Here is a 27,221-nt window from a genome sequence, read left to right on the forward strand (position 1 = left end):
GAGTGGCCTCTGGGCGGAGGCCTGGGCTGGCGGTGGAGAGCTGTGGCCCCCGAGTGCTAGGCTGTTGGTGCAGGCTTGGACACCGTCTCCACGCTGCTGAGGGCTCAGTGACCCTTGACTGGAGTAAGCCTCTCTATGACCTTTCCCTGGCTTTTGTCGGCTCACTGGATGTGTCTGGTTCAGGCCTGTGTCTAGGGATTCAACCAACACTCAATTTTTTAGGCCCTGGCGGCAGTCTGGAGCAGGGAGTGACCACTCAGCATGGACCTCAGCTCCCCAAGCATTTTGGAACTATATTTATTATACCTCTGGTATAGCTCTTGTCACACTGTGTCATTGGGTTTATGTGTCTCTCTCCTCCTCATAAAGACAGGAACCCTGTCCCATTCACCTGGGTCCCCACCCACACCAGCACCTAAGCTCAGGCACTCAGTGAACTGGGTTGTATTGAAGGGACAGGGGATTGGATCAAAGGATCCCTACCTGACTTATACAGCCCAGGACTGCCCTGTGCCCTCATGCCGGTTGGGTGCAGCCATCAGGCTTCTTCCCCGCCCCCTCCTCTCTCCTTTGCACTGCACAATAACCAAGAAAAGGGAAGGGGCAAAACCCCCTGATTCGCAGCCCACTTCTCCTTATTGGTCAGCAGTCCCCACCGCATCAGCTCTCACACTGAGTGGGACAGGCACAGGGACTTCTGGGAATCGCAGGCCTTATTTTTCGTATCTTATTCTAGGAGATTCTATGCCATGCCTTGCCTGCCTGCCTGCCTTCTTTCCTCCCTTCCTCCCTCCGGGTAAGATTTGTGTATCTGTCAAGCTGGTTTTCTTCTTCTTTCCTTCCTTCCTTCCTTCCTTCCTTCCTTCCTTCCTTCCTTCCTTCCTTCCTTCCTTCCTTCCTTCCTTCCTTCCTTTCTTTTCTTCTTTTTCTTTCTTTCCTCATCTCCAGGCCACATGGTGAGGAATGTGTACCAATGACATCAGCAAGATAGAGAGGAATTTGGTTCTTTTCTCTTTTTTGTCTTTTTTCCTATCTTTTTTCTTCCACAATGATATATAATATCTTCCTACTCCGGAAATTCAGAAACCACAGAAAAGTCCAAAGAATAATATTAGCACCCCACAATTAGAGATCATTTCTGTTTTGGCCTATTTTCTTTGCTGACACCTTTGTTTATATACATTCTTTAGTAATCACTGCCCAAATTCTGCAGGTTGCTGGTGTGGACAGGCTGAAAGCCCCTAGTCAGACTGAGAAGACTTTGCCTGGGCAAAGAAACACCTGGATTAGAAACTCTCTTGTGAATCAAACCCAGCTTAGCTAGCACCTCCCTGGATGGCCCTGAGCAAGTTATTATTCTTGTTATGGAACAGGCACAGCTGCACTGCCTCCCCCTCACCCCGTTAACGGGCTGTGACTAGGCATAGCTAATAACTCTGCAACCTTCTACATGAGCCCCGTTCTGAAATTAGTAGAGTTTTAAATGCAAGCTTTTTGACAACTTTTGGCCCCACTGACTTGAACATTCGATGTGAGTACCCATACCTCATACAAAGTAAAGAGATCTGGATCCAGAGCCAGGAGGTGTAGGTCTATGCCTTGAGTTAGCCACATCCTTGCATTTGGCTTTGGGCAAGTCACTTAGCTTCTCTGACCCCTCATCATCTTTCTGAGCCTCAGTCTTCTCATCTGTAAAATGGGAATAGCAAATACTTCCAAACCTCTCACAGGATACTGTCTACAAAAGTGCCTTGAGAACCTTAAAATTCTCCCCAGATGGGAGGTATTAATGTGGCTGCCATCAACACGTGTCTCACCTCCATCCCCATCAGAACATGCTCTGTGAGTTTGGACTGTCATTCGACTGTATCACTAAGCGGAAGTGAATAAGGTAGGCCTCAGAGGGCTGTGCCTGGACACCTCAGTCACGTGCTTGTCAAGCAGGCTGCACAGGCAGGAGAGGGTTAACCAGGAGGGGATAAACTCAAGCTGCCACCAAGTCGGGGCCAGCTGCATCCTGCTACAGCAGGCCCTAGAATGATTAAAACTTGTCAGGTTTCTGCTCCCTTTCTCTAACAACCATAAACACCTTTTGGGGGCTCTGTCTGCTGGGATTCAACACCTGTGTGAAGCTAAAAAAAAAAAAAAAATACTGTGATGCCCAGGGATTCTCGCCACAAAGGCAACCTCTTAGGAAGCTGGAATGTTTTGTTTTTAGTTTTGGCGTCATAGAGGCCACACAGAAGAGTTCTCCCTATTATCTCTCAGGTTGGCAAGGGGAACGTTTCATCAGGATTAAAGGGCGAAGACAGAAGGGAACATTCCTTTTTTTCCTTGTGCTGCCAGCCCTGGGACCAAAAGCAGTCAGAGGCCTTTGTGATACGTTCTGAGAGTCCCACAGCTTCAGGGTTGTGCCCTCTCTAGCTTACCACTTCCTGAAGAATTGCTCCCCACCCTACCCCAGGCCACTTGGCCACCAAGGAGGGAAGCCTGAAGGTAGGAAGCTGGATGCTGCAACCTTCTGGCAAGGTGAGCAGACTGGAGCAAGCAGAGTGGCATGATAACCACTTAACCAGACTCCGAGTCCATCTCCCCCAAATGGCGAGGCTGGATGTCAGCCTGGAGAAGCCAGGTGGCCCAAAGCCACCTAGTGCAGAGGCGGCAGCCCTGCCGGCACAGCCAGATGGCAGCCGGTTCTCTGCAGACTCGGGTCAGGCCTTCCTAGCTGGAGGGCAATGCCAACAGGATTTGAGGAGCTCTACCTTTTGTGTATCCCCCGACACATCAACCTGAAGGAAACTCACTCTATTTTCAGGTGTCTGGGGGCTGTCAAGAGTGACAGTTATTTTCCCTGAGGTGGAAGGCCAGGGGAAGTGTGGACCCCTGAGGGAGCTGCTGGGATCCTTTCCTGTCTTGGAAATAAGTCAAGATTCAGGCAGTCGCTCTCTGCCGTTGAGCTGGCCTTCCTCAAAAAGGGTCAAACACTGACAACAAACATCTCTCCGGTTGCAGTAACTGCTCCTTGGTACACGTGCTTGCCCTCCGCTGGACACAAAGCCACAACCGAGCCAACATTTGAGTCCACTTGAGTGTTTGGCTTTGCATAGGGAAAACGGCCACACAACTGTCTGAATTATAGACTTTTAATCTGTTTCCTCGGCCACATCATGAGAAAAGACGAATTTGTACATGAGCCTGACAAACTGGTGGAGAGAGCCTGCCCAGGTGTAGAGAAAACTTGATACTGGGCTTAAAGTAAAACAAGGGTTATTTGAAACCACTTTTCTTGAGTTAAAAAATAGATTAATGTTTACCTATGCCTAGAATGAGTTAACAGATACTGAATTAGAAAAACAATGACATGAAGTTTAATGTTTTGACTGAGACTTAAAAACAGGAGAATGGGTTTGTTATTCAAATATTGAACTCTGATTTTAATTCAATCAAAGGATTTTACAAGTTGCCTCCTTACAGTTTAATCTTCTAAACGGGCAGAATCGCATGTTTGAGTTGCTGCCTGCCAGTCTGCGTTTAGGCTGCTTTTGACCTCAGATGTACCCTCTTCTGAATGGATTCATTCGGTTCTTGGCCCCTCAGTGTGAGATGCTGTGAGCGGTTCCTAGAGGCCCCTTCACTGGCTGAGGCCCAAGCCAAAATGGCAGTTGTGGCACGGATGGGGCTCAGGGTGCAGGCTTGGGGATCCCTGGGGCTTCCCTGTGAGGTCCCTTTTCGGTCCCCTGGCCCCAGTCTTACCTGTCTTTCAGTCCCAATGCTCAAATGGTGGTCCGTAGACCAGCGGTATAGCATTACCTTGAGCTTGTTGGAAATTCTGAATCCTGGACTCCATCTCAAACCTTTAGGATTAGGATTTTTATTTTCACAAGAGAATCGGGGGATTTGTATGCACATTAGAGTGTTAGGGTCACCACCCTAAGAGAAGACCTACCACACAGCCGAGTAGACATGCCGACCAGCCCCTCTGCCTGAGGACCACCTCTCCAGCCTCATCCCCTGCCTCTCCCCAAGCTCTCTACTCTCAATGGCGAAGGCTGAGTTCAAACTCTGGCTCTGCCACTGACTAGTCATATGATTCTAGGCAGGTCGTCTGACTTCTATGAGCCTCAGTTTACTCATCTGTAAAATGGAGACAACAACCACCATCACAAAGGTCTGTTGTAAGAGTCAAAGAGATGATGGAGTGAGGGATGGGATTCTCATTCAGTCCTGTTTCTCCCTCTGCCCCCACTCCCACCCCCATGCATTCTGTTGACTACTGACATATCTGTGAATTTACATTTAGAGGAATCGCACAGCAAAGTCAAATGCCTTTGGAAGATACTATGTAGTATGGTGGCTAAGAAGACCATAAGCAACGCAAGCAGAGGAGCTACTGTTGGAATTTCTGCTCTCTCACTCACTGCTACATTCTCCTCTGAGCCTCAGTTTCCTCTGCTGTGAAATGGGGGTAACAGGAAGGTGTTACCAAATATGACAGTCAGAAGAGGTAAGCAATGCATGTGATATACCTAGCACACAGTAAACACTCCATTAGTGACAAACCACATTATTATTGTTATTTTTACCCACGCCTGGCAGCACAGAGACATGGCAGGAGGGTGGAAAATATCATGCAAATATAAAGCATTAGTAATAATGTTACTATTCTCTGTACTTATTTAAGAGAGCCTTTAGCAGCCAAGTTAGTCCTGACAATAAACACTCCTCTCTTCGCCTATGGAGTATTACTATACATTACTCATGGTTGTCCGTGACCAGCCCACCTTCCTCCTCTCAGCCAGCATCCTCTGGCCAGGGCACCTCGTGATGCTTGGCTTGCAATGGTTTGGCAAGAAAAATGAGCGTGGCCTATAGGTCTATGGCAATGGTTCTTGACCTTGGCTGTACTCTGTAATTACCTGGGAGCTTTAAAAACTCCTGATGCCCGGTACCCCAAGTCTGGATGCTCATTTGATGGGTCTGGGGTGTGGCCTAGGATCTGGGAGGTTTCAGAGCTTTCCTGCTGGTTCTAACATGCAGCCTGGGTGGAGAGGCACCTCCCTCATCTACAAGATGAGGAAGATAAGCTCTAGAGGACTCCCTACTAGTTTATACACAGAGAATTCCTTCTCTGATCTCCACCCCAAAGGGGGCCCACGGGGAATCTAACTTAGAAAGTAAAAGCGTCTGCTCCCAAAAGCAATAAAACCTCATATGAACTCTAAAGCAACAAACCAAATCCTTGATTAGTGGAAATATTTTTTGTTCCTCTTTACGAAAACAAATGAAAGCAGTTCAGCCTCAGGAATTTAAAGAGTGACTTCCAGGGTTCGTCCTGGCCACTGGGAGTCCATCTCTCCTCGCCCCCATGAGCACCCAGTGGTTATGGAGCGTCCGGTGACACAGTGAGAATCCATAGGTACCCCATCTTTTATACAAACCTTACACTCCAGTTACTAAAGACAGGCATACTAGAATGGTGCGTTTTAAGATGCAACATCAAAGATTAAAACCAAAAAGAGATTTCTAGTTAATCAGATATCCGAATCTCTGAACCATCCCTCACATCCCAGACCCAATTATTGAGTTTGGTTCAAAGGGAATTCCAGGCCCCTATAAGGCTGTGTTTTTTAGGATTATGCAGAACAAACCAAGCAGGCCTCTGCCTACTCTGTTGACGCTGGAGATACTAGTGGCTCTTGAAGGCAGCTGGCCCTTGCTTGCTGGCTCATCTGTGGCCAGAGTGGCCTGACTGGACAGGTGTGATTTGGGCCACAGGTGATGGGGCCAGAGGCAGGAGCTGAGAGCTTAGGGAGGGTTAGCATCACGTCAGGCTCCGCTGAGAGCCTGCTGTGCCCATGGGCAAAAAAATGATCAAGCTGCTGGTATCAATTCCCAAACTCATGCCAGTTGCTTACACTCATTTCACCTGCACACCCTCCTAGCCTTGACTTCGGGGCAGTTTCTTACTCAGCCTCTGAGGCCCAGCCCAAAGCCTCCACCGCAGGCCTGATCAGCCACATCACCCTCTGCGTAGCTCCTGTACACAGCTCGGTATTAACAGAGCACTCCTGGGATGAGTCTGAGCTGCTTACAGCAGTCCCCCCACAGCTCTGTGCCCCAGTGGCTCCACCTCGAGTTTACCCCACTGTCTGGCCCAGCGCCATGGGTGAGAGGCCACTCATGCTTGCTGAGTGAGTGGTCACAGGAGCCGGCTGGCAACTTGGGTGGATGGCAGAGTTAGAGAGTTTCGGAGAGAAGGAGGGGGAGTCGCATTTCAGGAGTCCCCTGAGCATTCCAGGAACAAGGGCATGAGACGCTGATGCAGGGAGAGGCACCGAGGAAGGCTAGGGACACCTCCACGGGCTCGGGTTCTTATGGGCCACACTCGCTTCCTTTATAAGTACCTGCGATCGACACATGGATCTCATGGAACCACGTAGTAATGAGGTCTACCCTTGATTTAATACAACAGAAAGGTGACAGGCAACTGGCAGAGGCAGAGAAGGGGAGGAAAGACAGAAAGAGAAATGGAGGCAGAGACGGAGAGGCAGAGAAAGACAGAGAGATACACAGAGAGGGTGACACACACACACACACACACACACACACACTTGATTTAATACAACAGAAAGGTGACAGGCAACTGGCAGAGGCAGAGAAGGGGAGGAAAGACAGAAAGAGAAATGGAGGCAGAGACGGAGAGGCAGAGAAAGACAGAGAGATACGCGGAAACGGTGTCTCTCTCATACACACACACACACACACACACACACACGCACATGCACACACACAGAACGGCATCTTTTCTGGGGATCTTTGGATGGACAGCAGCCACTTACCAGTTCCTTCTTAAGCCAGGCGATAGCTTCATCGATATTCTCAAAGCCTTCCAGCTTGCCAGTGGCCCGGGTCACGTCGTCCTGGCTGGCGCTTTCATTAGGTAGGGGATGCTGCCTGAGTTCTCTCAGGGGGCGTGAGGGCTCTCTGTCCTCACACTCTCCCTGCTCAGCAGCCAGCCTCGGGAAGGGCCATGCCTGCTCCTCCAGCCTGGCCTGCCATTCCAGGTAGGATGGCCTGCGGGTCTCCAGCCTCAGTTTCTCGGTGAGGGCCTTCAGGCTCCGGAGGTGGTCATCGGGAGGCGGGGCTGCTCCTGCCGGCCCTGCTCCTGCCGGCCCCTCTGCCCCCACCACCACTTCTTCTACTTGGATCTGGGGCACAGACATTCTAGAGTATGCCAGGGCAGCCAGACATGGGAGGCGGTGGGCTGGCGTGGGAATCTTGGTGGGTGGCAAGGTTGGGTCCCGCTCTGGAGTCGTCTCACCCAGCTGGGGCCAAGGCTCCCGAGGGCATCGCTGGGACAGAAGCAGCTCCTGGAGCAGGCAGGACGATGGACGAGCCACACAGAGTGCCGTCTCGAGCAGCCGCGGAGCTCTGGGGTTAAGATTCTTCCCCGAGTCCTGTGGGCACCATGCTTCACAAAAGGCAGGAACAGACAAGCGTTAGCAGGAATCTTGGGGGCAGCTTTGCCAAGAAGCTGTATCAGTCCTGGAGATGCAGGCAGATCAGAGAATGGCGGGGAAGTGAGGCCGAGCCCCTCTCCTCATGGAAAACGGGGGGCGGGAAGCTGCTGGCTCGTGCAGGCCCTGCGGGAAGGATTCGAGGTCATTACCCATCTCTCCTTGCGTGAGGCCTGCGTGCTCCTGAGCTCCCCGGGAGGGGAAACTGAGGCTCAGAGAGGTTCAGTAACAGGGCTGCTAATTGCTACTTCAAAACTAGAAGTGAGGTGTGTTCAGCTCCTTAACTTGATGCAGGGAAGTTAACAATAAATCAATACTTTGTACAGCGTTTCACCACATATGAAATGATTCCACCTCCGTTATCTCATTTAATCCTCACTGCAAGTCTGTAGTTACCTGCTTTTGTCCCCATTTGATACTCAAGAAACCCGAGTTTCCCAGAAGTAAATGACTCACCGGAAAGCTCCCAGAGGTTAGCAAGGACAAGGCCAGGCCGTCTGCTTCGGAGGGCTCAGGTCTCTCTAAGCAGCGGCTGCCTGTGGGTCCCCACGTCGACACAGGTGTGCTGCTGAGTCCAGGGAACGCCCACCCCCCTCCCCGCCCACGCAGCACCTGCGCTCAGGCACCCACCAGCTCTTCAAGGCCAGTCTTACTGCTCCTCTCAGCTGCTTTCTCCAAGAACAACACCTTACCTCACCGCGTCAGAGGAGGAAGCAGATAAACCTGCCACAGCTTAAGGAAGAGCCGACTGCCCTCAAGGTGGGTTGTTAAAACGAGCGAGGCGGTGACTCACCGCTCTAGAAAGACGGTTCTCACATTCACTCAGAATGCCAACACGACAGTGCCTCCCAGGCAAGGGCTTCAGCTCTCGGATCTGGTTTGGTCTCCCCACCTCTAAGGAAGGTGTTTGAGCCAAGGTGCTTGCCCCAGAATGTCAGGGCGCAGGGTAAGGAAGTAACTCGAAGTTAGAACGAGGCTCCGTTGGCCCCAGAGCCTCTATGCCCACAGGGCCTTTGGGGGCAGTTTTGGGGCAGGGTACATCAGAGCAGGAGACCTCTGACTTGGAATGGGGAAAGAAGTTTTTGGTTTTCAGAGTACGTTTTAAAAATCCGTGCTGAGGGCATGCAGTTGTGAAAAAGAATGAAGTGATCTGGAGCGATGTCCAAGCTGAAGCTCACGTACAGAGAAAGAGAGGTGTAGCCTAGAAGATATGCCACTACCGGTGTGGAAAAGGAGAGGAAGGAAGAGAGAGTTTTATTTATTTGTATGTACCTAAAAATACCTCTGCAGGGAGAAAAACTGAAACTAAGAGTCGTGATTGCGTGTCTGGGCTAATGGGAAATGGCCATCGGGGGATGGTTAGCAGGCAGAGGAGGAGGCAGAGAATTGGAGGGCTGTGCAAAATCAAAACGGAGGCCGGGCCACCCGGGGAGGAAGGGTGCTTCCTCTCTAACCTCAGCGTGGAGATGCTCGGGAAGAGCAGAGCTTGCTGTCTGTTCCAGATGTTTCTACAGTGCCCACCTGCAGTGCAATCTGACCAGAGGCAGGATGGCCGCGCTTCCCCGTGCTCTGATGCCCCTGCTGTAGGGCATCCCTGAGGAACGAGAAGGGATATTCCATCCCAACTGATGGCAGAGAAACCTAGATATCCAGCCACATAGGTGAGAATCCCTGAGGGATTTCCACAGACGTGGGTTGCCGGGCCCCAGACCCAGGGGTTCTAATTCAGTTAATCCGGGGTGAGACTCGGGCACTGGTGTATTTTTAAAGCTCCTCAGGGGGTCTCAGTGAGCAGCTAGGATTGAGAGCCTCTAGTTTTGAGATAGGAACACTAGACGTGGGGTCAGGTGGCCTTAGCTGTGGGTGCTCTCAGGCTAGCTGAGCCTGTTTCCTCGCCTGTAAAATGGGGTCGTAATACCAACCTCCTAGGCAGAACTAAGGTTTGTCCACACTCTCTGTAGGCTCGGCATGCTCCGCAAAGGTGGGGTGTTCTCATGGGTGTCTTTCTGTGCAGTCTCGTGGTCACACAGGCTTCTTTAGAATCTCCCTAAATCTATTAGCCGCTTCCCGGGGCCCCTCCTGTGTGCCATCTGCCTCTATGCTGAGGTGACAGAATCTGTTCTGAGTGCGCTTTGGGGCAGCTTTACCTGTAGGGCTTCTTCCCACTCTGACTGGTTTCAGTGAAGCTTTTTGGAGGGGGTCTAATCGTAGAGGCTCTGGTCCCCTTTGTCTCCCCCTGCTGCACACTCACCGCAGGGGGCAGGGCCATCTGTGGCTGGAGGGAGTCTTCCCTGTGGGGTGGGCAACAGCCACAACTTGAGGACTTTACAGGAAGGGAGCTTATTTTAATTGCTGGTTTCTTAATCCTTTTGGAGAAGGCCCATGAAGACGGTGTCAGGATGACTTGGAGGCATTAACAGAAGCGCCAGTGTGCTGTGAGTCACTTAATGATCCTTTGATCCGTGGAGCTTTAGGGAGTGTGTAAAAGCACCCGTATGCACTTGCTGCTCCTCCCAGTAGTCCTGAGGAGCAGGTGGGGTCACCTCATTTCACAGATGAGAACATCGAGGCTGGGAGGGATGAAGGGACTCCCTCGTGGCCATAGGCAGATGCCAGGAGTGGGACTGGGGCACAGTGTCTTCTGACTCTGGTCAGCCTCTCTCTGCTCCAGAGGGTGTGGGGTCAGCCCCCCGGGGCACCCAGTCCTCTGATTGTGGGCATGTCAGATCATGACCACTCTGCGCTTCTGCATCCTCTCCTGAGAAGCGCGGGTCACCGGGACTGGCTATATAATTTTCTGGGCTTGGAGCAAAATGAGGGTACAAAGCTCCTTGTTACAAAGAACTAAGAGTTCCAAAGTGGCAACAGCAGCATTAACCCAAGTGTGGGGCCCTGTGGGACTGCCTGGGCCCCTCGCTCATGAAGCTGGCCCTGGGGGGGATGCTGTCAACTTCACAGGTCATCGTGAGGATTAAAGTAACAAATATCAAGCCCTCGACACGGTGCCAGGCATGCAGTGAGCCCTAGACAAAGTCACACTTAAAAAAACATTATTCTTAAGACGATAAGACCTATTAGTGCCACGTCAGTCACGTCACCAGAGGGGCGGGCCCCTTTTGGCTGCACTGAGCAGCTATCCTGTTAGTCCCTGACCTGCTGGGTGGCCTGAGCCAATCTCTGTACCTTTCATCCTTCCCTGGAGGCCAACCGAGATGCAGTCGGCTGGCCCCACCTCCCCCCAGATTTTCAGGTCTCAACTGCATTTTCATCATGCCACAACTAGCAGGTCTGCCATAGGAAGCAGAAAAACAGCCCAGCTTACAAAAACACCACAATATACCCACTCCCTTGCCTCCCTGCTCACATTTTAAACACCCCTTTCCATGGCCGAGGGCCCCGGGGTGGCCCAGGTTTGACAGTGTGTTATCCGCACGGTGAGGCAAAGGGCCAAGACCAAATGCCTTGATTCTGGCCCCAGCTCTGTTATGGACGAGCCGAGTACCCAGGATCAGCCCCCTCCTCTTAGCCTTGGTTTTCTAATCTGCGTACCCCACCCCGACCCCCATCTGCCTCATAAGGATGCTGTGAGGATCAGCTGCGCTCTTGCAACTTGAAAGCTCTCTGCAAACTGTAAAGAGCAGTACCCACCTGAGGATTATTATCATTATCAGCAAGGTGTGTGTGGAACATGGAGAGTGTCCAGTCAGGGACTCGCCACTTTAGGAGGCATGGTCCCATGTAGCAGGCAGGAACTGCCTCCCATTGTCCCCAGCATGCCTAAGTGACCAGGATTTGCTGAAGCAAGATCCATTCTCCTGGTCATCGGACAGTGTCCCAAGAAACACACTCTCTGGGTGTCCCAGTGCGTAGGAGCCCAGAGGGGTTTTTTCCCTCGCCCCCAGCTGAAATGTCACCCAAGCAGGCCACTCCAGGGATGACTGAGTTGGACCCAGTCCGAGCTAGTGGAGAAGTGCCGGCCAGGTACAGGAGGGCAGAGGACAGCACTGGACAGCTCCCTGGGCTGGAAGGGCAGTGCTTCATCTGGACGAACAAGGACTTGGAGGGTGCAGGCCCTGGGAGGAAGAGATAAGCTTTCCTTACATCTACCCCAAGTCCTTCCTGCTCGGCAGGAGTGGAGCACATTTTCTCTCACTCTGGGCTTTGCAGAGGAAGAAAGCCAGCCTGGAGCCTAGGGCATCTGGAAAACAGTCTGACCGTAATCCTACCAGGCCCAGGTGTGTCCCACCGGGCAGAACCCCCAGCCTCAGGGGGACTTGAAGCTCTGGCAGCAGGGGATCGGTCCTGGGGGCGTGTCCGCCTTTCCGCAGCAGGGATGCGCCAGCACCTGGGGACCTACAATGCACACAGAGACTGCTGTTTGAACACGCTGCCTGGCTTGCTCCAGCCCTCGGCGGCTGCCAGAAGGGAAGCAGGCCATGCCAGCCATGAGCTAACTCCTCTGGCTGCTGGAGGAGCCAGGTGGGTGCAGCTCAGTCGTTCGGCCAACACCTCATCTCATGATGACCTAATCTGTTCACCTGGACGACTCCCAAACCCACTTCCTAGATGGTCTCTGAGGGCAGGGATGGGTGCAGGGGGCTGCTGACCCATTCTCTCTCCCCACCCTCCCTCATTCTCCCCCCCACCCCGCTCTCTCCCTCTCAAGGTTAGGGGGAGTCCAGTCCCTGGCAGCACTCTCTTGTTTCCCATCACCCTGTGTTCTAGAGCACTCAGAGCCACCCCCGCTCTGCGTGGCTCCACGAGCTCGTGCCTGCTTCTTCCAGTCTTGTGTTCTTCACTAGAACTGTTTCATTTCTTCTCCATAATACACGATCTTTCCAAAACTCCTTCCTTACTAAACGTCATGCTCTCTCACACCCTGTGGCTTCGCACAAACTTCTCCCTCGGCCCTTCTCTCCTTTCTACGCCTCAGTTCTTGGGAATTTTCTCCTTCAGGAAGTTTTCCTTAACATGTCCGAGCTGTGTGTGCCTGGGATGCAACGAGACCACATCGGAGAAACAATGATGTCATCGCGACAATATTAGCTTACGCTTACTCAGACAGTGCCACGCCAGGCATTGTTCTAAGAGCTTTACACGCACTAACACATTTAATCTCCACAACAACCTTCTGAGGCAAGTATTATCCTGGTCTCCATTGCACAGATGAGGAGACTGAACCATCCCTGGTAAAGGAACAGAGTAATTGGGTAGCTTGCCCGAGGTCACAGAACAAAGTGGTAAAGCTGGGGTTTGATCCCCTACAAACTGGCTCCAGCCTGGCTCATAGCCACTAAGCTCACTGACCCTCTTAAGCCATAGCACTTCTACCAGGGACTTTCCTGATGGTCTCCTCTACTCAGATTCTGAGCTTCATGAGGGTGAAAGCTGGGCTTTGTATCCTGGAACCTCCAGCACTTAGCGCCATGCTGCTCTCTTTAAGTGTTCATGGGATGAATGAGCAAATAGAACAGGTTTCTTCCCCACCCCCATCCACTCACCACAGCCTCAGGACTGAGGCCAGGACTGAGCCAGTCTAGAAACGATCAGAGAAGCGAAGAGAACCTGGGCTTCCTGTGATGTCACCCTCATCACCTGTCCTCATGAGACCTGCCCTGACCTCAGAGTTTAGACACAGGCCATCAGGCCCTAGGGAGGCAGAGCAGCCTCATCCTGCATCCAGTGCCAGGGCTGGGAGCTGGCGCAGAGACAGCAATCCAGCATCACGGGGATAGCTCGGGGACCTCCTCACTGTTCAGCATCATGAGGCTATTTCCACTCAGATCCTTTCCCTCCTTCTGGGAAGAGCATTTCTTTTTCCTTTGGGGGCCCCTCCATGTGCTTGCTTCCCGTGGGACTGACCTGCCCTCTCTTGTCTCAGGGTGGTCACATGACTCAAGCTGAGCCAGTCAGAGCCCTCCTGGGTTTCTGTGCCAGAACCATCCAGAAGCCAGTGTGTTTCATGCTGGCCTGGAGCTGCTGGCTCACCATCTTCCTCACCACAGGGAAGGGTCTGCCTGACAAATGAAACCAAGCAGATGAGATAGTTAGAGGCCCTCAGTTAGGCCCTGTTGGAAGCCATCCCACCTGACCTTGATTATACAGCTTACATAGTCTCTGTTGCTTAAGCTTCTTTCAGCTGGGTTTCTGACATTTGTAACCAACATAAGCATGTGTTGGACAAAGAAATATAAAATAACACAGTGGATATTTGTTGATATTTGTCTTTTGTTTGCTTATTTGTTTGTCATTTTTAGAGAGTTCCCCGTTTTGTTCGGGACGGCAGACAGGCTGGGCACCTCTCCTCTGAAACCAAGGGATCGTATCCTCCTTCCTCCCCGGCCACCAGGTACCCTAGCAACCAGTTACAAACATGTGACTTGAGCTTGGCCAATCAGATGCCCAGGCCCAGGCCTCTGGTATGTGAGGCCAGGATGGAGTGACAGGGAAGTCATCTCAGCTAAACCATCCTTGGTAAAGTAGGGATAATATTGTAATATAATAAGACATATATAAGACATATGGGTTTCTGTCCCCAGTTCTTGACACAGAACTCCTAAAACCCTTTCAGTCTTCTAGGTGATGAGAGCGATAGAAATACTTCTTGTTATAATATCTGCTTTTTGTCCCCAGTTCTCTAAACAACTCTAGTAGGCTGACAACGACAAAAAGAGCATCTTTTATTATTCATAAGAAGCCCCTTTCAACCCCACCGGAGTTTATGTTAATGAGTTGACTTTTGGACAACCCCTCAGGATGGGGGCTGGTGGCCAGGGCAGCTAACCATGTGATTGGAGAGTTGGAACTTTCAGCCCTTCTCTGTCTCGGGGGAGAGGACAGGGGCTGGAGACTGAGTTAATCACCAATGACCAGTGATTTAACCAATTATGCCTATGAAATGAGGCCTCCAAAAAAGCCTAACTGAAAGGGTTCGGAGAGCTTCCAGGTTGGTGAACACACGGAGGTGCCAGGAGGGCAGCACGCCTGGAGGGGACAGTGCACCCCTTCCCCATGCCTCATCCCATGAACCTCTTCATCTGGCCAGTAAGTATAAGGAAATGTTTTCCTGAGTTTTGTGAGCTATTGCAAACTACTGACTCCGAAGAGGGGGATGTAGGCAATTCTTGATTTATAACCTGTCATTCAGAAATACTGGTGTGTGGAGTGGAGGACAGTCTTGTGAGACCGAGCCCTTAACTGGCGGAATCTGATGCTAGCTTTAAGCAGATAATGTCGAACTGAGTTAAATTGTAGGATACCCAGTTGGTGTCTGCAGAGAACTGGAGAATTGTTTGGTGTGAAAAACTCACACATCTGGTGTCAGAACTGTTCTGGGGGTATCGTGTGGGTAAAAACCCAGCACCCCAGCGAGATGGTCTCAGACAGATCATTTAACGTACAGGGCCTCCTGCCTCTGCGTTTTCCTAGCTGCCTGGTTCTGCCTGCTTTCTCCCCTGGGCCTTTGCCTTCGGCCGGTTCTGAACATGCCTTACAATAACGTTATTTTCTGTTGCTTACAACCAAGAGCCCTGGTTGAAATGAGGGGGAATGTATAACTTGCTTGGGGAGCAAAATATATAACTGACAGCTAAGTAGTGCCATAAAATAGCGTGACTCCACTCCCAACATTTCCATGTGTCCCATAGAGGTGGCTGGTGCCACCTCTGGTGAGAACCACAGCGTGGATAACCATCGTCCTACTAAGGAAGCTTTTACTAAGAGTCTATCTGTGTTCAAAGCTGATATGTTCCCTAATTTACAATCCACTACAGGCAACGCTTGATGAGGAAGTCATGACAATTCCCACATGTGTAAATTTACGCTTACGCTGTTCCTTCTAGTAGAAGTGCTACCCATGGGTCTTTGTGCATAAACTGACACATTCTGGTTTTAAGCTTGGGAACACACTTAGCACGCTCAACAGAGGAGCCGTCGATTGCTTTGCACACGCAAGGGAGGCCCTGCCCTCCGTCTGGGCTGGCCCTGGCCTCCAGCAGCAGAGCCATAGATAACAGACAATGGCAGGGACATGAAGCAGGAAGGGACCCTTAAGATAGCCCTTTCCCCGCAAGACCCGCCTTGTTGAGGAAATTCAGATTCTGCAGAACCTTAACCGCAGTGTAGCCAACTCTGTTGCAGAAATGGCCCCGCAGGGGAGAGACCTCAGCAGCAGGGTTCACTCCCGGGGAACAGGGCCTTGGGCTCTTTCTGCTGCTGAGCCTTCTGTCACCTCTGCTCGTTCACTCTCTGTGGGTCACCATGCTCCTGAAACAGGTCAGAGGAGTCATTCCTGAAAGCCAGTACCTCTGTTTGAGCATGCAACATGTGTCACCAAGCCCAAAACCTTCATTAGAGAGAGTCATTCCCTGAGCTCAGGAGCGCCCTGAAGACAGGCAGCATCTTCCCTGCTTCAGCCAATGCTTCAGAGGGGGGATGGTTGCAAAAAAAATAGCCGAAGCACCCACTCTGACTTCCAGTCTTAGCCAGGCCAGGCCCACCTCCCACCTCTCAGCAGAGCCACAGGGCCCAGGGGCTGTGCCCTGAGAGGAGACCACGGGCTGAGGGGCCGAGAATGAGGGCGGCCTCAGCTCCAGGGCCGGTACTCTGAGACCAGAGCCACCGCCAGCGGGAGCTGTGAGACTGGGAGTGGGGAGTCACCTCACCTCACCTGCCTGGATCTCGGCCCCCCTTTTGACAATGGGGTGTTGCGGCATCCACCCTGCAGAGCTACAGCGTGGATGAGATGAGAGAATGAGAGGAAGGGCTTGGTGGACTATAATCCCCCAAGTTTTATAAACTGAAAAAAAAATCGGGGTGGCTCGGTCTGCGCTCACACCTGAATCCTTTTCTTTCCCTTTCTAGAGCAGTGAATCCCCCTTTTCTTCTTGCGGATGTGAGGTCGGTAGGTCTGGTACGTGGACATGGAGCTGTGACAAGGCAGGCTTCTTAGTGTGGGTTTAATTACAAACACTGATGCTCATCTTAAACGGGAGCCCAGGGCCAGGACTCAGCACTGGCAGCGGCTAACGGAGGCTGTAAAATCCCCGTCTGTGTTCTGCAGACTTTCAGGAGTGCTAATGCCTGGGGCTGAGAGGCTGGGGGCCACAGCCCTGCGTCCCACAGAGCTGTCCATAGGAACCGGGGAGCTTCCAGGAGCTGCCAGAAAGCATGTTTTCTCTCCTCATCAGAGGTTGCCATGGTGACCAAAGAGGAGGGGACACCCGCTGGTCTGGCTCTACACAGATTATCTTTCCAAGCTCATCTTTATTCGAGGTGTTGGTCAGAGCTGGCAGTGGGAGCACCTGAGATGGGGGTATGACAACGTGCAGAGACCGAGCCTTCGGCACCAATTATGTGTGTGTGGTGGGAGAGAAATGTGTTGGGATGTTGTGTGTGCATGTGTGTAGGTAGGGGAGTAGGGGTGGGTTATATTGTTGCGTGTGCTTTGGGTGTGTGGTGGGGATGCTAGTTAAGGAAAGTGGGGTGGTATCAAGGTTGCCCATGACAGTGGGGTCTTTCTCAAATGCACTGGTGATGTACACCTCAGGGGAGAGCCCGTTTACAGGGGCTGCATGCTGTCCACCCAGGAGAGCCCTCCACTTTCCACTTCCTGGATGCCATCTGTTCGATGCCTGGATTATTCCTTTCGTCCTCCCGGCAGCAAACCATTGTGAGAATGCAGCCATTTCTTCTGAGTCCAAGGTTGTGTTCCCTGCCCTCCAGCCTCGGCATCATCACTTGACCCCTCCCTGATTTCACTCACCCACTTCACTCACATCTGCTCAGACATCACCTTCACACAGAAGTCAGATCTGACCATCCTATCGAGGTGTTCCTTGTTCATTTTTCTTCATAGCTCTTATCACTCGTATGACTATGATACCATATATTGACTCATTTACTCGATTATCGTGTGTCTCACCCACCAGAATATAAGCTCCATGAAGGCAATGACTTTCTCTTGTTCACTATTGTGATCCTAGTACTCAGAACAGTGCCTGGCATACAGTAGGTGCTCAATAAACCTGTTGACAGAATGAACGAGGGATTGAATAGATGAATGAATGAAGGACGACTTTCTGGGCAGCTGACTTGATCCCTTCATTTATCATTGGCTCATGTGCGAACTCCCTGCCCCCACCGAGTTGGAAGCTCTGCTTTAGGGCTCAGCTGTGGGCTTACCACCTCTCCTAAGCCCTTGAGGACCCCCACCTCCCAGGCTATTCTTTGTCTATATTTTCCTGGCATTGGCTTCTGTCACGCTCACTGCACACTGGCCTGTATAACCTTGAACCATGCAAGCAGCCTGTCTCCCTGACCAGATGTCTAGTTCCTCAATGGGAAGGATATTTCTTTCTCTTCTGTGTCCTGAGCATGGGATTCTGCAAACAGCAGATATTCAACAAATGCTGAGGGCAGCGATGCTGTGAATCACTGAACACATTTTAATTGGAGTGGTTCACACCTCCAGGTGGTTTCCTACCCATAGAAGACTTCCCGCAGCTTCATGAGTAAGACTTTCAAGGTCAGAATGTTTCTAGTGAGTCCGAATTGGGAGCTGGGTGGTTTGGGAGGCTGGTCTCACGTCTGTTTTATCCTTTCCCTGGAACTTCATGTTTGAATTTGACTAAGTCTTCGAGCTTAGTTCACCACCTCATCCTACAGTCTTTACCCTTTCTGAATGGAACTGATCACCTCCCCCCTGACCCGTAACAAATTTTTTGAGCACTCTTCTGCCCCAGTCTTAGGTACTGACCATTTGTCTTCTTGGATCGTATTACTTAGTTGCATTTGTGATGTACCTGTTAAGTGGACGAATACATCTTTGTTCAGCATCCCTTCTGTAGGGCCTACCCCTGTATCATTCCAGGTGGTTTGAAGGAACTATGAGTCACGGCTCCCTGCTCATCGCCCCTACCCCCGGGAATGCTCATGTGACCCAGACTTAGACATTCATTTTAGCCCTTACCCTAGCAGGAGTGACTGGTCCAGTGGGTGTGCACATGACCAAGCAGAGTGCTTGACATGGAACAGAACTCGTTTCATTTGTTCACAGTGTTTCTGTTGAGGGAGGGGGCATGGTGGTTGCTGGGCCAATCCCAGGGGCAGCTCGATGCCTAGGCCTGACATTGCCAGTGTGAAAGGATGGGCAGATGGGTGTGAGGCCCATCCCGGGACCCAGAAGGAGGCAGGAAGCCCCATGGGCTGTGCTCCTCACTGCCCTGGACTCTCTTGCTCCAGGCAGCACACGCCACCTCCCACCTGGGATCCAGCACTACCACTAGGAGATGAGGGTGAAACAGCCATTTTGGACACCTGGCCTGGGACAGGGGAGGAAAGAGTTCCTGGCCTGAGAGTCAGCCCCAGTGACCCTGGCCTATCCGGAGTGTCTGAGGCAACTCACTTCCCCACTCAGGCTCTTGACTCTCTGTCTGGGAAATGTGTGGTTTTGGTGCAATGGCCTCTATGCTTCCTTCCACCTCAATACGCACAGTCTAGACCGCAGCAGCAAGTTCTCACCGTGTCAAGGGGCAGAGGAATCCACTTACCCGTGTCCTCCCAGGTATGTCTCCCAGTGCAACTCAGTTCGCGGCGTCCTGTGCTAATGGTTGCACCTCGGCATATCATTCGAAGCATCTATTTTTGCACCTGCAATGATAAGGGCAATCACAAACATTTTGAAATCACACTGCAGGTTACAAATTTTTTCCCGTTCACTATGGCCTGGGCTGGAGAGGCCTTCCCAAGAACACCTGCAAACCAGAGAAGTCTCCAGACTTGCCTGGGTCACACAGCACTGTTAGTGGGGCTGGCTGGGCTTAGATTGGCCTTGATTCCACATTGAGCTTCTGTTGTCTAGAACACGGGGAAATCTTGTTTTGTTTCACTGGGATATCGTGAGGCAAGAATCTATAAAAATACTTATTAAGACCTTTGCACATTCAGAGTGTTCAGTCCGTGCTGAATAATTGATGGGCTCTGCTCCTGGCTGCTTAGAGCAGACACACAGGCTGGGAATGTGGAGACCTTTTCTATCATTTTGCCCAGTGAAAGAAGTTGCTGAGAAAATCACCAAGAAAGAGTTGTGCTTCCCTGTTGGTGGGCGGAGGCCCTGGCTCCTGGGAGCCATAGATTTAATTTATTGCCTCGCTGAAAGGAGAAAGTGCGGGGCCGCTTTAGGGAGGGAGCTGTTGGGCCACCCCAGTGTCCCTTCCAAGGCTTCCAGGCCCTGGGAAAGGGCCACTCTGCCCTGACAGGCAGGGAGAAAGGTGCCTGGGAATCCGAGAGTCTGGTGGGGAATTAGCCATGGGAAAGGCAGAGTCTGAAGCAGAGGTTCTCATCCGTGAACACGTCTGACAAGGCAGTGATGCCCAGGAGGGGCTAAGGCAGCCTGTGGCCACTCCAGCCCATGTGACCCCAGCTGCATGTGACCACAAGAGTTTTCTGGCCAAAGGCCATGGCAGCAGAGATCAGGGGGCAGAAAGTAGACACAAAGTGGCCTTTAAAGCAATTTGCAGAGATCAAAGTAGAATGCAGTTGGAGCAGGTATTTTGGCTATAAGAACAGGGAACGAACATGTCACTGAAACTCAGGGTACCATGTCATAGTTAAGGACACTGGGGGTGTACATCCTCTCCGATGGGGTGTGGCCCATCTAAGTGCTGCCTAACTGGCATTTGTCTCGATTCCAAAAAAGACAGATTTGGTACTATCCAAAGCCATAGGATAATTGGCTCCAACATCAAATGAGCAGAATCAACAAACTCCAGATCAAGTGGGATTTGTTCTGGCGACTGGCTTTCTATTTTACTCTGCATTGCAAGTTCTAAAACCTAATGGTCTTGCAAGGACTTCCTAAGAAGTTTCACAGTGTGCTCCATGATTATGCAAGTCACTTCACTTTAATACTCTTTCTAGGTGTGCCGACCTCTCAGGGGGCTGAAGGAGCCCTTAGAGTTTCCCTATGTGGACGTGGGCAGGGCCTCTCCTCAGGACAGTGGTGGTGGGGGAAGACAGTTTCAGTGAGGCCTCAGCCTGGCTGGTAATGTTCACCGCTGCCTGCAGTACTGCCCCCAGCCTGGGGCTGGGAAGGGACATTAGGCTCAGGCGGAACAGAAAAGGGGACGTGTGATCTCGTTCCACCCTTGTGTCAGTTTGAGCTGAGCTTAACTGGGCTTCTGAGCTACCTGAATTCACACCTCACAAAGAGAAGGAATCCGGAGCAGGAGAGAGAGATGGGGTGGGTTAGGGCTGGGGCAGGGCTGGGTGTTGGAGGATGAGGGCCTCAGTTTCTTTATCTATAAAATGGCGATCATGATGTACCAACCGCAAAGCCTCGGAAGGATCCAGTGAGGTAGAGTATGCAAATTCTTCATTCTGCCTTTGATAAAACGGTCACATCTAGCTCATGACAGTGCTTGGCTGGACCTTTCCTGGGACTAGCAAAAGAGGGAACAGCTGCTGATCTATGAAAGTTAGTTCGAACATATCTGTATGCTCCAGAATGTGCAAATCATCACTTTAGTGTCACCCCTGTACTCCGGGCTGCACAAATTGTCTTTTCTTGTCTGCAACCCTGACCAGACTCCACACGCCTTGAGGGTGGGGCCATTGTCTTACGCTTCCATGTCTGCTATAGATCTTGAAATTCTTCATAGACATGGTGAGATGTCCTGAGTGATATCATGCGGCTAGTTGCAACCAGCTGCATTCAGGAAGGATGCGTTCAAATCAGGACTCCCCAATCCTTGCTGCAGCCTTATGCAGAGTCCCCACTCCAGAGGGGCCTACGGTAAGCACTTTGGCTGTCTTTCTGTCTGCTCAACACCGGTATTTGATAATTAGCAGAGTAAATGTTAGAAATGCGTTCTCCTTGGTGAAAGAAGAGGTTATTCAAGATATGAGGGTTGGCCAAACAAATTTTGAGGCACTCTTGACTCTTGTAAGAGTAGCTGAAAGAATGCAGTGAGACCTCTGGCGAGGTGCGGTCAGGGCACCTAGAGACGCAGGTGACATTGACTTGCCCAAAGAACAGGCTGTGTGAACTCTGCTGGACCTGTTTGTGATAGTTCCTCAAAAAATATCTACATATGCAGCAGAATTTGGTCTGAGGCTTAAGTTTGATACTGAGGTTTGCCTTCACTTCCTCAAAGTTCTCCGTGGCTGCTGGCAAACAAACCAGACACCAATACAGCAAAACCTGAGAGTTACAACCAAATGGACTTAGGTCGGTTCACAGTATCGTGGTATCTCCAGAGCCTAGCACGTGTAAATGCTCACAGGAGAGGGAGGTAGTGTCACTTTGAACTCGATGGTGGATAAGTCCACAAGTCTCGACACAAAACCTTCTTAGGTACTCATCCCCCTGAGAGTTCCCCAACTGAGTTCCCCAGCTGGACTTCCGGGACTGAACTGCCCGGGTCACATTCATAGGCTCTGCTGGTTTTCTGGAATGAGGAAACGTGGCTCAGCCTTCAGTGAGCCCTGAACCTGGCTACGGCGAAAGTCACAGTGTGGGTCTATCACGTACCTGGAAAACCAGCTCTAAGCTAGGCTTGCCCTTCCAGGTCCCACGGGACAAGCCCCATGAGGAAGTCTTTGGGGACCCATTATCAGCTCCCACATTTGGATCAGGATACCAGAAGAGAATTTCTGGCCATACTGAGGAGATTGCCTTGGAGAAATGAGTACTCGGTTTGTACCCTGGAAGAAGCTGAGCCTTCGCCCCTTCCTGGGCAGGGAACCTGATGTAAAGAGGCCCCTGACACTGGAGAGCTTACCACCCTTCCACCTCTAGAGATGAGAGAGCCCTTCCTTGATGGACATCGCCCACAGGGAGATGGGCTGCTGCTCGCTGCACTCCCTTCTCTAAGCAGTGTTTCGGGGGTGAACATTGTTGCCGGGTAGGGGTGGGGTCAGGTAGCACTCAGGAGGAAAGAAGATGAGCATGGCTCAGCACAAGCCTCTAACTTTTCCTCTCGTCCACCTTCTTTCTCCTTTTTTTCCCCCTCCCTTTTCCACACCTCTGCAGAGAGGAGGGCGGTGGTCGGAGAAGGGGCAAGCACTGGGCTTTCACACACCAGGGCGGCTGTCCTGATCATGGAGGAACTGATATTTGCAGCCTTCCAAACTCATGTTGGCAACCTGATGCTCTGCGGCAGCTCACACTGCAGGCTGACTAAGAAGCTGGCCAGGTCTACCTGTCATCTTCCTTCTAAACCCCTTTCCCACCACAGTCTGATCTTTCCTGCTCCCGTGTGCCCACGGCCCTCATTTAGCCCATCCTCACCCTTTCAAGGTCTGCTTTAGAATTTACTTTCCTTCCTTTCTCCTCTTCCCAATTCAAATCCCAGGGAACATTTGCATAGTAAGAGCCATCCCGGTTAATCCCAAAGGATTTCCAATTCTCGAGTGAGAACTGCCTCACCTCTGAGTCTGTGAACCAGGGAGAAAACTGCACAGATTATCATTCATCTTCTGCCTCTGCAAGTGGCTCAACATCCCAATCATGCAAAGAGCCATTGCAAGAAGAGCACAGCCCCAGAGGGTTCTGGGAATTCCAGAGGCTCTTGTAGGCTGAGTGTTTCTCTAACAAAATTTACCTAGAGAGAACTGCCCCAGTGTGTGAGTAGCGTAACAAGCAGTTTCTTCCTCACCGGCCTGGGGCTCTGTGGCTCTCTCAGCAAATACTTAGGCACTGTCTTAATTTACTTCCCAGCCAAAGTCCCTCTTGGAGGGAGGCCAAGCTGGTGCATATGGAAGCTGGACTGATAATTTAGTGAAAATTCATGCATGTAATTGGGAGGACAAGACAAGATGAGACAAGTTCATGGGAAGTTGGGAGTCTTTAGGTGAGCAAGGAGGAAAAGGGGGTTTGCGGGAAGACCCTTCTCTCCACTTCAGGCCAATGGAGTTGTAGCGATCCAGGCCTGATTACAGAGCCTTTCAGGCTCCTGATATAATAAACAACTTTCCTGGCTCCACGGGGTCCCAGGTCCCAGGTCACACGACAAGCCATATCACACAGCTCTCATTTCGTCTAGGTAAGACTGGTTTCTTCCCCTTCTGGGCCTCTCTCCTCAGACCTTCTAAAGTAGCCTTTCTTTGAGAGCACTGTTTTAGGGGTCAGGCACCTGGGCTGAATCTCTCTGCTCTTTCATCAACCACGTGAGCTGTACCAAGTTTCTAAATCTCTCGGAGCCCTGTTGACAAAATGAGGACATAATGTTCCTTCGAAGGGCAATTGTGAGGATAAAGTAACCAATGAAGGCTTCTCAAGCACTGTCTGATCAGTAAACACACTCAAGAAAGAAGTGCTGTCATCTTTACCTGCTCTAAGTACAGCTCGCATAGCTGCTTTGCCAAGCCCCTTAAAAACATGCTGGCAGCAGCTCTCATCCTGTGGACACAGTCAGGCTAGAGGTGCCATGGCCACCTCTGCTCTGCCAGGATTCTGCCCAGCACTCTCTAGTCTTGATCCGTGCCTGGTGGGTGGCAGGGCTGTCTGTATCCGAGGGGAAGCTGCTTTAGAGCCTGCTGATGGGAACCTGAGCTCATCCCACCTAGGACTCACCAGGAATGGCTGGGAGTTGGCGGCAACCAATCTTCCTTCTAAGATCTTTTCAGAAGAACCACACACCAAGGGGAATGGAAACCAGATACAGGCAATCGTTTTTATTTTTAAGCAGCCTGATTCGGTGGAAGGAGACACCTGGTGACACCTGCCCTCTAAACATGCAGCCTGACTCGGTGGAAGGAGACACCTGGTGACACCTGCCCTCTTGCAGGGCACCACAGACCTTCTTCCTGCCTTCTCCTAGCAACCTGGGGTGCAAAGCCTCAAGGCTGACTGCTCACCCCTGAGAGTCCTTTGGGCTGTGCAGCCTCCCCCGATCACAGTGGCCTCAGCGTTTGGGAGCACTCTTGGGCCCAAGCATCCTTGGTCACTTCTCCTGAGTTAGAAATGGCATTTTGGGAGCAGGAACTTAATGTCACTGCGCGTGAAGTACACAGAGGAGACAGGGGGTGCTTGGAGATGACCAGCGGTCTGGGAGTAGATCTGGAGAGACTGACTGGGGCTCCTCCCTCTCAGACCTGATACTCTAAATCTGCACCCAGAAGAGGCCAGCAGGGAGATGGGAGATGGAGTCCAGCCATGCTGTCCTATTCCTCCTGAGGGTGGTGAACCCCAAGAGCGGATGAGGTGGGGTGTCCCCTCCAGAGCTCGGGGATGGATGCTCCTTCAGACCTACCTGGGCAGGTTGCTCCCCGCCACTGCCTGCCCTGGGTACCTGCGGCTCGCCGAGCCTCCTCCCCTGCCAGCTCCGCCACCACAGCCACATCACTCTGGCCAGACCCTCAGCCCTGGGAACGTCCCCGCCCCTGCCGCGAACCCACCTTCCGGGGCGCTCGGAAGCCCCTTCCAGGGGTGTCACCAAGGTCCCCGCCTCCTCCTCCCGACGCGAGCTCTCCGCTCCGCAGCCTCTGGCCCCGGCCTCAGGGACTGAGCGGGCTCTTGACTCCCTTTCTCCCGTGCTCCTGTGAATTCTCAGCACTATTCTTTTTTTAAGGGACTTTTTTTTTTTTTTTTTTGCGTTGCGTCAGGACCGTTGCCTGGCGACGGCCGAGCTATTCCGCCACAAGCCCTTTCAGCAGCGATCCCCTCCAGCCTCTCATTCATGCCTCTCCGCCTGAGGCTCCGGGACCGGGACGCGCTGGGTCCCAGAGTCGCACACTGGGTCCTAACGCCCTGCTAGTTGTACGTCCCCTGCCCAGACCCGGACCAGAGCGGCTGCCCCGCCGCAAGGAGGAGGAAACCACACGTGTTTGCCAAATCCCAGACGAAACCAAACCCAAATATCCATTTTTAAAAATTAAACCCGAAACCAAAGCAGTCTTCCCATAAGCACGGCGACGTGGCTTTGCCACTGTCAGCAGTTTGCCTGCGTGGAGGAGGCAGGAGAAGCCCCTGCTGCCCACACTCCACCCACAAGCGGCTTGAGTTCAAACTACCAGTAGCAACTCCCATTACCGAGTGCCTAACATGTGCCATACCGTGAAAGCCACTTGGCGAGCAGACTTCGGCACCTCCAGCTTACAGATGAGGAAACTGGGGCTCAGAGAGGCTAAGGAGAAACATTCTTCCAGGTCTGTCTCCCAGACCATCTGGGAGTAGTCCGCAGGACCTGCCCCAAAGCATGTGTTTCCCCCACTGACCACAGGGTGCCTCGTGGCCATAATACTATGTATGTGCCGTGTCAACCACTGGAGGGATATATTCTAAATCTAGTTGCTGCTCCAGGCACGGAAGACACATACAGGCAACAGCCGGGGCTGCCCCATCCTGGCCTTTGGGATCAATGCTGACTGCAAACAGGGGCCTCAGTCCTCCTGGGACCCGGACTGATTACTGGAAGTTGCCCACATTCTCTGGGCAGCCTGAAACAGGGCAAGTTCCTCTCCTAGCTACTTGAGGTTGGCAGGTCCTTCGGTTATCTAACTGCCATCCTCACAGTAACACTGGGGGTACGGGACTGAGGCATGGGGCTGCGAAGTGACTTGCCCCAGGTTCCAGGAGGAAGTTGTTGGCCTTGTTTTCTGTAGGGAGTCAGCCCTCCAGATGCCCAAGACCCTGGCGCAGCCCCCCGGTGCCCATGCCCTTCACTGCGTCTCCCCACTGGAGCCCTGTCTCACTTCCTGCCTTTCCCCATTTATCAGCACCCCCGCTCAGGGTCTTTGTCTAAGGAGATATTCTGCTGACAGGGCACTGCTTCTGGACTGGCAAGTGTACTTGAACAGGGGTCTTTTGGAGAATCTTGGCATCGACACAATCTCTTGAGTCCAACTCTTAAATATTGATCCAATCCTTCTACTTCTTCCATTCCCCTCTGCCTCTGCTCTGGCCCACGTCACCATGAGCTCGCCCCACCTCCAGCCACAGCCTATTACTGACTCTTGGCCCCTCACCTGTCTCCTCCTGAGCCAGTTATTCCTCCACGGCCAGAGCAAACTCTTCAAGATGGAAATCCGGCCCCGGCTTCTCCCTGCCCAAAGCCCTTCAGCAACTCTCATTCCTCCCAGGACTAAAACCCAGCGTGGCTGACTGGGCCTGTGTGGTCTGGCTCTGCCTATCTCTTGGGCCTCACCTTGTACTGATGCTCTGCTCTCCAGACAGATGCTTTTCCAGATCCTTCTACATACCTGACCCTCTCACATGGGGCCGGCCATACTTCTGCTTCCTGAGGGAACCCTAGGTTACATGTCCTTATAGCCCCAGTAACCGCCCCTTCGTGGTCCAGCTATAATTTTATCTTTATTTGTGAAGTTATTTGATTAGTATCTGTCTCCCTACTCAGCTACAGGCTTCATGTTTGCAGGAACCAAGAGAAAGTTAGGTCTGGAAATGGAGACTCAGCGTCCTCCTGTGCTGGCTGTTCCTGGCCACACGTTCCTGTACTGACCCCTAAGTGCTTGCCCTACTGTTCCCCTGTGTGTTCTGGGCCCAGCGTGTGGTAAGTGCTCCAGTGCTTCTTGGTAGAGCTGTTCCACCCGCTCTGGAAATGCTTTCTCCCATCTTCAGCCTCTTAGTCCCTCATTTGGCATAAGGGTTCCGTTCTGCTTTCTCATGGGGGCATTGTCTTCATTTTTTATATAGACAGGCAGCCTGTCCAGGGCAGGGGCGGGTCTTACCATGGTGCCTCCCAT

The 27,221-nt window shown here is 52.0% G+C and overlaps 1 protein-coding gene across 10 annotated transcripts in view; it reads right to left on the bottom strand.

Annotated features, from left to right (window-relative positions):
• The window catches only part of FAM167A (family with sequence similarity 167 member A), a 39,340-nt gene extending 13,613 nt beyond the window's left edge, over positions 1 to 25,727 (bottom strand). The window contains exons 1-4 of one of the 10 annotated variants that reach the window (XM_025042964.1): positions 24,915 to 25,524; positions 19,067 to 19,166; positions 18,487 to 18,578; positions 6,840 to 7,643 (exon numbers count right to left, since the gene is read on the bottom strand). In XM_025042964.1, coding sequence (XP_024898732.1) covers positions 6,840 to 7,223 — 384 coding nt within the window. In that variant the 5' untranslated portion in view covers positions 7,224 to 7,643; positions 18,487 to 18,578; positions 19,067 to 19,166; positions 24,915 to 25,524. The other 9 variants (XR_003044566.1, XR_003044565.1, XM_025042965.1 and 6 more) reach the window with 9 other exon arrangements.
• Positions 25,728 to 27,221: the final 1,494 nt, after the last annotated feature.

Source organism: Pteropus alecto, unplaced genomic scaffold, assembly GCF_000325575.1.
Source record: "Pteropus alecto unplaced genomic scaffold, ASM32557v1 scaffold50, whole genome shotgun sequence".
Classification (NCBI taxonomy): Eukaryota; Metazoa; Chordata; class Mammalia; order Chiroptera; family Pteropodidae; genus Pteropus; species Pteropus alecto.